Genomic DNA, 12,272 nt, shown 5'->3' on the forward strand with positions numbered 1-12,272 from the left:
TGAATATATCTATGCTATGTTGGTTGCTGTATGCAGCTTATCCTATATTTTCTCTCTGGATTTGTGCCCTAGATTTCCTACCTGATTGGGTAAAAACGAAGGCATAAAGAAATGAATGGCGTTAAAAAACAGAAGGACAAGCTGCTCTAGATTTGCTACCAATTTGGGCTATCAAATATGAATGAGATCGAGCGAGAGAGAGGAAAAAGGTACATTGAAAACTGCTAATCTGGGCGAAAGAGACAGAAACCACTCGTGCTCCCGTCCTGGACCCACATGGCTCCACATGCTACGGCCCCACAAACATGGTCTCGTCCTGTCCCACGCGGTCCCTTCCTACCAGCCCCACACGACGCGGTCCCACACGACGCGACCCCACAAACGACACGACCCCACTCATCAGCACGGAACGGTCAACTTAACGGATTCCTTCCGTCCGAGCTCCTTCTGCGGGTTCAGACAAGGGCTTGGGGAAAACTGAGGAAAAACTAAGGAGCTGGGGAAAACTGAGTACAACTAAGGACCTGAGGGCACGAAAATAGAAATCCCTTTCTCATAAGGGCACTCATTTGCAAAGTGGCTATCTTCATCACAGTTGTAGCAAGTTCTCTTCTTCTTCTTGTCATTGAAGAGCATTGGAAGCTTTCCCTTGTACTTCTTGGCAAAGAAGGCAAAGTCGGTACCAATGTCACTAGTTGAGGTCATCTCTTCCTCTTCTTCAAATTCATATTCTTCTTCTCCTCCATGATCGGCCCTAGCTTTGAGAGCAAGATTGTGTGGCGCTTCATGGTTGTGCGAGGCTTCATCAACACGGTTCATCGCCATGAGCCTCTTTCCCGCTTTGGCCATGTTTTCATTGGCGGCCACATAGGAGACTAGATCATCGGAGTTGAGGTCGGCACTCTTGGTCATGATTTGTAAGTTGAGTGCAAGATTGGTGTCTTCTTGTTTGACGGCAATCATAGCAATGACCTTGGACTTTATAAATGCTTCATTCATCTCGAAGCCGTCATTGTACTTCTCAACACCGAGTCCCTTGACCCTTACTCTAAGAGCACCGAGTCTTGCATAAGCATCGGCCACAGACTCTCCTTCTCGAATCATGAATTGATGAGCTTCTTGCTTTGCGGTCTCATAAAGAGCGGATTGGATCAAATCGGTTCCCTCTTGGAGTACTACGATTCGATCCCACAACTCTTTAGCGGACTCTATGTCATTGACTTGATCAAGGAGCTTGCGGTTGATGCCACTCCTAATCTTGTCACGAGCGGAGGCATTGAGTTGACGGTTGTAGAATTAGGTGGAGGTCAACCGAATGGGATCTTGTGGCACTCGGTATCCACGAACAATGATCTCCCATAACTCCACACTGCAGCTGCGAATATGAGATTCCATAGATGATTTCCAAAAAAGGAAAGTGAGTTCCATCAAAATGGGGAACGTTCCCACTATGGTTTATATGAGGCATGGGTGAAGTGTTTTTGGGATAGTCATGGTTGACTTCATGGAAACTCCCTAGAGAGGCCGAAGCCCCACTAGGAGACCCACTGGTCAAGTTCTTAAGCATGGCAGACATCTCCGCCATTTGGCTTTGTAGTTCATCCTCCTTTTTCTTCTTCTCGGCATCATATGCCAAGAATCTAGATTTCATCTCTTTAACCGAAAGGTTAGAGTTTTCATCTACACCCTCGAATAGTTTTTCCATCTCACTCTTAAGGCGGTGAAGCCCTTAATAAGAGTCCAGGCTCTGATACCAATTGAAAGTATAGAGATGGTAAACCTAGAGGGGGGGGGGGTGAATAGGTTTCTACAGATTTTAATTCTTTCTTTGCAATATTAGGCTTTGCGGAATATAAAGGTGAGCCTAATGCAAACTAGGTGAAGCAACCTGTATGAAGATACAACTATCTCGAGCACGAAGGCTCTCTCAGGCAGTTTAAATCACAAGTAAAGAGTTCGGTTAGAGATAACCGATAGCACGCGGAGACGAGGATGTATTCCCGTGTTCCCTTGCTTTGCAACAAGGTACGTCACGTTTGGAGGGGTGGAGGTCCCACGAAGGATTCCCCACGCCACGAAGGCTCACCCTATTCTCCGGAGCCTATCCCACGAAGAAATAGCTCACTCACTTGTGGTAGACTTTGAGGTAGCCTCCAAACCTTCACAATCTTGTCCGGAGCAAATCCACAGCCCGGATGCTTCCGGACTCCTCTTGCCCACCTAGGGTTTCCAAGGAACCCTAGGAAGCAAGCTTCTCGATGAATACAAGGGGGAATGAGATTTGGCTTGGTAGAACAGTAGATCGGGTCCTTCTCTAGTGATTCCCCGGAGGGATTTGAGTTTGGGTGGAGGAGGAGGGAGATCGGAGGCTTTTGGTGTTTCTAATAATGGAGTAAGAGAGAGAGAGCTCAAGAACAGCTTGTAGTATGTTGCCTAACTGTTCAGAGGTAGGAGAAGGCCTATTTATAGTGTCGTTGCCTAATCGACGGTACCCCGGAGGAGGGATCCTCACGAGGGGGAGAAGAAGTAGGGGCCATAGGGCGGAGTGCTCTCGGGATGGTGGTACGCGATTTACCCAGCTTCGGAACACCTGCACGATGACAGGGCCTACTGCTGCTTGTCTGGAATTATCTAGGCGCTTTCGCGTTGTTACAATGAGTTGTGGTTGTTCTGAACGTGCACGTGAACGTGAACGTGAACGTGCCTCTAGGGCTCCCAGGATCCGGCTTATAAAGGCGCACGGATCTAGGGTTTACATGGAGAGTCCTAGCCGGATTACAGGTTGCCTAACTACGGTACAAGGTCTTGCCGTGTACGTCAAGGATCTGCCTTCCTCCCTATGTCGTACTGGATCCGGGTTCCACATGGGCCTCCATGGATCCGGGTTACTCCTGGACCTCCATGGATCCGGGTTACTCCTGGGCCTCCATGGATCCGGGTTACTCCTGGGCCTCCATGGATCCGGGTTCCACATGGACCTTCACGGATCCGACTTCCTCCGATGGTCGGTTGGGATCCGGCTTCCCTATCCTGGGCTGGACTTCATCCTTTAGGATCAACAGCAACTGGGCTGCCCGGTGGGCCATAAGCCATCACCACCATCTGTGGGCCACCCGGGCTTGCCGGAATCGGACCATGTCGATGGTATACCTATGAAGTATATCCACAACAAGAGCCCCGGAGTTCTCCAAGATTCACCGTTCTTCCATCCAGCTCAGCTTGCGCATGTATCTTCATCCTTTGGCTGGAACGAATAATAGAGAATCTTGAAGGACTCCAAACTTCGTATCTCCAACCAAGTATTGGTCGGAAACTTCATGATCCAATGGTCAGATTCTTCGGAGACACCATCCAACGTAATCTTCGGTATGGATCCGACTAGCCAAATGTAGGTTCGGATCTGACTAGCCAAAATATAGGTGTGGATCCGACTACCCAAAATATAGGTGCGGATCCGACTAACAAAAGATTAGGTGCGGATCCGGCTACCGAAAATTGAGGTGCGGATCCGACTACCAAAAATTAGGTGCGGATCCGACTACCAAAAAATTAGGTGCGGATCCGACTAGTTAGCCAGATTTTCGCCATCTTTGAAATTTTTCTTGACATAACCATATGTATGTAGCCCCCGAGCGTTGAGTCGGCTTGCTCCAAGGAGATTCGATGCTCAGAAACTTAGCCCCCAAGCGTCAAGGTGGAAAATTTCCGGCCTGTTGCTCCAAAGAGAACTTCATCGGTGTAGCCCCCGAGCGCCAAGGTGAATTTACTTGAAAATTCGGCTTGGTGCTCTTAGAGTAGCTTTATCTTTATATGTGACTTAGGAATAGCGTAAATCCCAAGCATCTAGGCGGAAATTTCCAGCACTGATACCCGAAAGGAAACACACTTTTCACCTAAGATCAAACCGCAGCCCCCGAGGGTTGGTTCCGGCTAAGCATAGCGGAATCAAGACTCAAGTTGCTTTTCCAGCTGTGCACGCCATGGATCCGCCTAACCTCGGGAGATTGTTGTACGTCCAAGTGTCATGTACCTGATACATAAACATAAAAACATATTTGTATTAAATTGTTTCTCTGATCATGTTCAACGAACAAATGTAAGGCGGAACAAAAACGGCCTTTGAACAAATGTTTTAAAGCTGAAACTATGCAGCAGTTGAACAACATAAAACTGTCAAGGCGGAAACAACTCGACTATCTTGAACAGTTAATGTAATTTATATGTTTTAAGCAAGTGCTGGTTTATCCGTTCTTCTGGTTTATATGCTTGACTTTTCGCGAGACGGCAAACTTTAAACACAGAACATCTGCTGAGGCGATAGCGCTTAATAGCGAAACAATCAAGAACCTCAGAAACAGAGGCCGGTTTTAAGTACCGAAATGTCACTACTAAGGAATCCACATATAAACAACAAAAACGTGTAGGCCGTAAAACTCAAGCTAACGCCCGAAGGCGGAAATTTTGCAACGTCATCGGAGCCTTAAGCGGCAAAAACAGTACAAAGTTTTTCACGAGCGCAAGGCAAATCGTGGGAAAGATATGACCAACAGCGAAAGCGGTAAAAGACTCAGGATATGAGTGAACCAATCTTAATCTCATGATCATAAAATATTAAAATATGAAATATAAATAGGGACTTAGCTGTTTGAGCGGAGTCAATGTCGGTCGTGGCGGTTTTTCTTCGGCGTTCCGTCGAGCCGGTGCGAGATTGATTGTCGCAGTGGTCCTGTCGGTGCGGATCCACCTACCAAAATTTAGGTGTGGATCCGGCTTCCAAAAATTTAGGTGCGGATCCACCTACCAAAATTTTGGCATAGATCCGGCTACAAAAAATAGGTGCGGATCCACCTACCAAAATTTTGGTATGGATCCGGCTACAAAAACATAGGTGCGGATCCGACTACCAAAAACGTAGGCGCGGATCCGGCAACCAAAAACATAGGTGCGGATCCGACTACCAAAAAACGTAGGCGCGGATCCGGCAACCAAAAACATAGGTGCGGATCCGACTACCAAAAAACGTAGGCGCGGATCCGGCAACCAAAAACATAGGTGCGGATCCGACTACCAAAAACGTAGGCGCGGATCCGGCTACCAAAACCAGAATTTGAAATTTCCGAGTCTAAGGCGGATTCTTCCGTGGAAAGCTCCAGCGACTCGGATCGGATATTTGCAGCTGCGTCCTGCTCGGCGGCGGTCGTAGCTACATTACTTACCAGTGCGTTTCCGTCGAAATCAACGGTCTCGCAGATAAAGATGTGGAACCCGCCCGGTTCCGGCCTCCAGACGCCGCTGGCCCCACGGTGGGCGCCAACTGTCGTTGCCTAATCGACGGTACCCCGGAGGAGGGATCCTCACGAGGGGGAGAAGAAGTAGGGGCCATAGGGCGGAGTGCTCTCGGGACGGTGGTACGCGATTTACCCAGCTTCGGAACACCTGCACGATGACAGGGCCTACTGCTGCTTGTCTGGAATTATCTAGGCGCTTTCGCGTTGTTACAATGAGTTGTGGTTGTTCTGAACGTGCACGTGAACGTGAACGTGAACGTGCCTCTAGGGCTCCCAGGATCCGGCTTATAAAGGCGCACGGATCTAGGGTTTACATGGAGAGTCCTAGCCGGATTACAGGTTGCCTAACTACGGTACAAGGTCTTGCCGTGTACGTCAAGGATCTGCCTTCCTCCCTACGTCGTACTGGATCCGGGTTCCACATGGGCCTCCATGGATCCGGGTTACTCCTGGACCTCCATGGATCCGGGTTACTCCTGGGCCTCCATGGATCCGGGTTACTCCTGGGCCTCCATGGATCCGGGTTCCACATGGACCTTCACGGATCCGACTTCCTCCGATGGTCGGTTGGGATCCGGCTTCCCTATCCTGGGCTGGACTTCATCCTTTAGGATCAACAGCAACTGGGCTGCCCGGTGGGCCATAAGCCATCACCACCATCTGTGGGCCACCCGGGCTTGCCGGAATCGGACCATGTCGATGGTATACCTATGAAGTATATCCACAACATATAGTGTTCTTCGAAATATGGCCGTTGGTCACTTGCCACCTCAGCTTTTTTCTCGACAAACCCGGTTGACCGGGCCACAGACCGGATCGCCCGGTGGTGAGGCCGGTCGGACCGGATCAGCGACCGGATCCCCTTTGCGTCGTCCTGGAGCTCCTTCGGTTGGTGGCCGGTTGCCGCCCGATCGACCGGGCCGGGCGCCGGACACCCCGGTCTGTAGGCCGGCCGACCGGTTGGCAACCGGATCTGCTGGCTCTTCGTTTGGAGCCCGGTTGCCGCCCGGTTGACCGGCCAGCACGCCGGACTGGCCGATTGCTGGCCCGGTTGGACCGGGTTGCAGACCGGATTTCTCCTGTAGACCCCTTTTTGATTGTTGTTGAAGTGGGGGGTCTCCTTTAGCCTTCTTGTTCCTTTATACACCATTTATGCCTCATTGCCTAATACCTGAGATTATCCTTTTAAACATATTAGGCCAAATACTTTAGCACGGTGTCATTGTTACCAAAATAATGGATAAGGGTGAAATACCCTTACACTTGCTCCCTTGCAAAGTTTGCTTGGAGCGCCATCCGACAGATCCTTCACTGTAACTGGAACCCTGGGAACTTCCCACAGTTCCACGCCATCCTCTCTAGCCTTGCGGGAAGGGCCCGTAGACTATTTTGGTTTCTCTTCCTCGTCCAATCGTGGGCCCTGTGGAACATTCGTAATAAGCTTACTATCGAAAAGGAAGTTATTAACCACCCCGCTAATGTGATTTTCAAAACTGCTCTTTTTATTCAGCTCTGGAACGGCAAGGCAAAGCCAAGCGATCGGGAGGGCCTCCGGTGGTTGGAGAACAAGCTGAGGGAGCTATACGCCGCTGTGAGACCAGGCCACTCAAGCCAGTGAAGACTCAGTAGCAAAGCATGCGGAGTTTGCCATTGCCCCTGCCCCTTGTGACGTGTTTGGGCTGGATCTTCGTGTTTCTACCTCGCCTAGTTGTTGTTTTTCTGGCTAAGCTGTATGCCGCAGCATTGTATAACTTGTTGAACTTATGGGCTTTATTAATTTAAAGTCGGGCATGCTGATGCCTTTTATCTAAAAAAAATATAACTAGATAAAAGAACAGTTTAGTCTTGATTAATTTCAAGAGAAACACAATGGACCTGGCCAAGCTCAATGTATTCGTTGCTTCAAAATTTGAGCCATCCATCGGTTTATCTTGGGACTGACCCGTAAAAATATATGTGGCTGATTAATATTGTTTTCTCTATTACAAATTACAAAATAAAGAAAGCTAACATGTTAATCACATATACTATAATTGCATATTTAATTGTTTAAAATTCTCTTGTTAAACTTCTTATTGGAGTATGTTATCTTAGGTGATTGGAATATTTGGAAGCAACGAAACAAGAATGCATTGAGAACATTATAATTCCTCGACTCCAGTCCAAGCTAGCTAACCAACTTTAGAATAGATTCAAAGATTCTTGTTTATAGGGTTAAGCCTGAGCTTAGAGATAATCTCTTTTTTTGTTGCAACTTTGAGAGTCTACATTTCTATCTAAGAGGGATTGTTTTGTAAGATTTTTTGTAAATATTTGGCAGTAGGAGCCTCTCCTACTCTAATTCCTCAAAAAAAATCTTTTGTTGGACTGATGTCAGAAATTATAAGAAATCAACAAGCATTTTCCCTTTTGGTTGGTTATATTTTGTATATATCAAAGGATGTGAGATTACTGCAACAATATGAACCAATATCCGAATATTAGCCTTTATGCGGTCTTTTATTTTGAGCTTTGTTTGAATCCATAGCTTTGTTTGATTTTATGAAAAAGGCAGCCCTTATTTCTGGTTGGTGACTGGTAGCCATTTTTTCATTATTATATCTCTTCATTTCTTTGTTTAGTGATATTTGCTTTTGTGAGTTATGTGTTGATGTGCTTATGAAATATGAATTTTTGCATGTCAAACTTCGGAGATGCTTCTGGCATCCATTTGATTAGAAGAAAATTCATAAATCTGGCAAAGAATGCTCATTAATGTTAATGTATTGTTCGTTCTTGTATATATTTAAAATTGTATGCCTTTCATGTCTCTTCCTCACAGTTTTAAAATTTGTAAAACTGAATCATCTAGTCCGTTCAAATTGCTCCATAATTTTATATTTGTCTTTGATTTTTGATATAAAGGGAGATATTTTAGTATCAAGAATATAACAAAGATCTCACAACCTTTGCAATAACTCGATATCAGGATCATACTGAGACATCGAAATTGCACGCATACAAATTATTGAAAATAAAGGGAAAATAGAAGAAAAAAAACTGATGAGACAAAGGAAGCTTCTTCAAACCTTTTGAGGAGGTGAAACCTTAAAACTCAAGGTCAAAAGTTTTTCAACCTGTAGCAGAAAATTGGGTACTCAAAGTACAGAAATGCAACTCAAGCCACCATCTTCATCCCTGCTTTGACAAGTCAAAGTTAAGACAATCGGCTATATGCCAAAACTTCATATAGATTAAGTATAGCTCAAATCACAGCTACGACATATATGTGCGTCAAAAAGCTTTTTGAACGACTACCAACTTTTCAATGTAGGGGTGGCGAGGATGGCGGTGCATCTTCGGTTTGATCGAGTGCTTGTAGTCGTTGCTAGGTGATCCAAGGATCGATTTGTAATTTTGATTACATTTGAGATTCCTTGTACCGATGCTGAAGATTACGAATAGATTGGTAGACTTTCCATGAAAAAGAAGCCATAAGTCGTAGAGGAGAGTCGATGCCCCGCTTAAACAAGTCGCATTCAAATCCCCTTAAATCTTCGGTAGATGAGCTTGCCGACGTCGTAAAGAGGGCTGGTGGCAACAATGATGAGGAAGCGAGGAACTTGGGGTTGTTTCGACGGCACTAACCCCCTCATGTTCTACACGAGGGGAGATGGCGAGCGCTAGTACAGCGACCGATCGAATGATTATTATTATTATTATTATTATTTCAACCAAAACTAAAACATTCACAACACAAATAGCAAGCTGAGCCATATGAAGACAGGAACCCCATGGTTGATCAGAACGTTGGATTGTCTCTGTTGCTTCTTCAAGGTCCCTACGGAAGTGACGGCGTGGCTGTTTCCACGGATTCTGTGAAGGAAAATAGCGTTAGGTCAAGATTAGGCCCCGATGCGAGAGGTGTGGGCCGGGCCTCGTTAGCGGTACAGTCCTAAAGCCCTCCTACCATTGCTTAACTGTCACAACTACCTGCGGTGGCAATAAGATTTGAGTACCCGTGTAAGCAATCTTTCTGATGGCATGTACAAATCAACTCTTCGCTCTCAGCTCAATCTCCACTCGTAAAGTAGGCGTCGCTCTACTGATGTGAGACAGGGTAACTGCATCGTCGCCTCGTTACCGGCGCAACATACAGCATCTGAAAATGCTTCCGGCCCCGTTGTCAGTTGCATCAACAAATCGCAAAAGCTTGAACATCACTGGCCTAATTGCAATAGGAGTTAGTAACAGCGCGGCTGTATTTAGGTGTCCAAAAGTCCTGTCGCATTGTATAGCCATGATTCGAAATGGGTGATTTGGACCTGTCAACACTTGATTGATGTTTATCTTCGAGCTTTGAAGACAGCCTAGGAGAGAAATCACACGCTCGGCCAACTAATCCTCGTACGTACTAATGTTCAGGAACAGTTTTTATAAGGTGAACTGTTCATGATAATATAGACCCACTTACCAACCGGTCGACCTAATTGCAAACTGATGACGTGGATTCCTTATGAATTAATGATGTGGATTAAGGATCGCCATGTACGGTTGAGCAGCGTGACCCATACTCACATCAAGCTCTATAAGTAGCTGATCCCCGCACAGCAACATGTCACTCTCGAGAGGGATAGAGAGGAGAACACAACTTCAGGAAAGATCGACAAAAGATGAGTAGAGCAGGGAGCAGCGGGGGTGGCCGGAGCTCCCTGGGCTACCTGTTTGAGCCGGAGGAGATGTTCCCAATCCACAGGATCAAATTATCCAGCCAACAAGCCACTGAGAAGCCCTCGGAAGACAGTATCGTCCTGCAGGACGACAAGGTGACTACCGGCGATGAAGCGGAACTAGAGCCGCCGTATAATGCTCCTCCGAAGAGAGAAGAAGACTCGAACCCGATAGTATCCCACAGGCCCGCGTCGATCATCTACCACACCAACCATTCAGGCAGCAACTCCGGGCTTCTGATCACTGTAAGTAGTAGTAGTGCTACTTCAGATCGTTGGCTGTTTGCAGGCATACACATAGATGAATTCCTGCATACTGCATGCAGAGATATGCATCTACATCTTTGTCAGCATGCATGGCACAATAACGAATCGATACACGTCCTTAAGTTTCTCTCCTTGCGTTCTAGGACCGGCCGTCGACGAGGGTGCGGTGTGCACCTGGAGGGGCGTCGTCACTTGGATTTCTCTTCTCTTCGGAGACGAACGCAACTGACGACAAATAATACAGCGCGCTTTCCCCCAATCAACAAGAGTTTATGATGTGCTTTTACTAAATGAGCAAGTGAAAGGGTGATCTAATTTATGTATCTCGTCCGCTGGTGTTTGCATGGCCGATATATATATATACGTGTATATGTTGCTTGGTCGGTATGTAGCACATCTAATATTTACATTTCAACATTTCAGTATCGCGCGCATGGAGCGTTTGCGGCATATTTGTTGTAAATTATTGTTATTGAGAACTTAAGTTATATTGGGTTTAAGTTAATTAACATTTGATGTTCAAATCTAAAGCAATGCATTTCAAATGAATGGTATTGTTCATTGTGATTTATTCGTTTTTATGTATTGTGGTTTTGTTACTTTTGTGGGTCATTCCAAGGGAGTCGATTGTTGTACTTGATTTTCATTTATCCCACGAAATTATATATATGCTCCACAAACATTTTCATATCATGCTATTTGAATATTATCACAATTTACATCTACCACCAACAATATTTCCAAATCTAACTTCATTATTCCATGAAATAATTTTTCGATGTCTAAATATTTTCGAACTAATTTGCCTCGACAAGTTTGCCTCATATGCTTATTTAACTGTAATACGTGATAACAACTATCTAATATTTTCCAAAATATTAAAAATCAAAAGTAATTCCGGTTTTATTAAATCATATAAATAGAAACGAAGATCAAAAGCATTTTACGAAAATGATTTTACTTGCTTCTCTCATCACAAAATATGTCGTAAGGAAGCCTCCTCGTGTATAACCTGTTTCTCAAAAACCATGAGTTTGGATTTTGCTGTACAATCTCCGAATTTCTTTCCTGAGCAAATTAAGGTTCAAGAAAGGTATTTTCACCAGGTTAGAGTAGATCTGCAAAAATATTGTTTCTACACCTATTCCCTGGAATCTTGATCCCATTCTGGTTCTTGTTCCAAAGTTATCCTGGATTCATTGTGCATCATTTTTTTTTAAACGGAGGCAAAAGTTTTGTCTCATCCATTAATTAATTAAGAAGAGGGTGTTCGATTTTTAGGAGAAAACTGGGCAAAAGCCTACAACAACCGGGCTAAGCCCACACAAACAACACGCCCACATAGACCACAAAGCGACCCCAACAAACACTCAACACGACACACGACACACCAACGCCCGCAGAAAAAAGACAGGCCACGTGACGAGGGTGCTCCTCGGCAATGTCCACCTTTTGAGGCTTAGGGTTGACGGAATCCTGCAGACTGACACGAGACATCAGATACCAAACAGACAGGGAGAGAGATTTACCCAGGTTCGGGGCCCTCGATGAGGTAAAACCCTTACTTCCTGTTTGTCTGATCTTGATTATCGAAATTGTCGGGTTTACAATGAGGTAGCCGAAGGCTATGACTAAGATCTTGTCGAGAGGCTAAGATTTATAATGACCTAGCTATAGACTTGCGGTGAATCTGGCTGTGGTGATTGTGTGTCCCTCGGCAGACCCTCTCCTGGCCCTTATATTGCAGGCCAGGTCTCGAGAGTTATATCCAGGTTCGACTAGTTTACAAAGAGTTCTATATCTAAACTTTCCTTGTCCATCATCTTCTTGCCTTGTTTATCAAGAATCCTTCTTTGGAACCGAAGTATCGGCCCACCTTGATCGGTAGATGATCTTCATGGGCCCCTGGCTAGGCCGTAGGAGGTAGCATAACATTGGTTACCCGAAGGGTAATGCCCACATCAGTAGCTCCCGAGTGACTGGCCGAAATAAAGCTTCCGGCATGGAC

At 45.8% G+C, this 12,272-nt stretch overlaps 1 protein-coding gene across 1 annotated transcript; it reads left to right on the top strand.

Moving 5' to 3' along the window:
- Positions 1–9,903: 9,903 nt before the first annotated feature.
- Positions 9,904–10,753, top strand: LOC127330711 (protein SPIRAL1-like 4). Its single transcript, XM_051356835.2, has 2 exons — positions 9,904–10,243; positions 10,408–10,753. The coding sequence occupies exons 1-2, from the start codon at positions 9,941–9,943 to the stop codon at positions 10,501–10,503; spliced, it is 399 nt and encodes a 132-aa protein (XP_051212795.1). The 5' UTR covers positions 9,904–9,940; the 3' UTR covers positions 10,504–10,753.
- The last annotated feature ends 1,519 nt before the right edge of the window (positions 10,754–12,272 follow it).

Source organism: Lolium perenne, chromosome 2 (genome assembly GCF_019359855.2).
Source record: "Lolium perenne isolate Kyuss_39 chromosome 2, Kyuss_2.0, whole genome shotgun sequence".
Classification (NCBI taxonomy): Eukaryota; Viridiplantae; Streptophyta; class Magnoliopsida; order Poales; family Poaceae; genus Lolium; species Lolium perenne.

What these genes read in the sequence shown, in the direction of transcription:
- LOC127330711 (XM_051356835.2), top strand. Translation starts at nt 9,941, where the DNA reads ATGAGTAGAGCAGGGAGCAGCGGGGGTGGCCGGAGCTCCCTGGGCTAC. An exon ending in ACTCCGGGCTTCTGATCACT is followed by an intron (nt 10,244 to 10,407) that starts GTAAGTAGTAGT and finishes CTTGCGTTCTAG; the next exon opens with GACCGGCCGTCGACGAGGGT.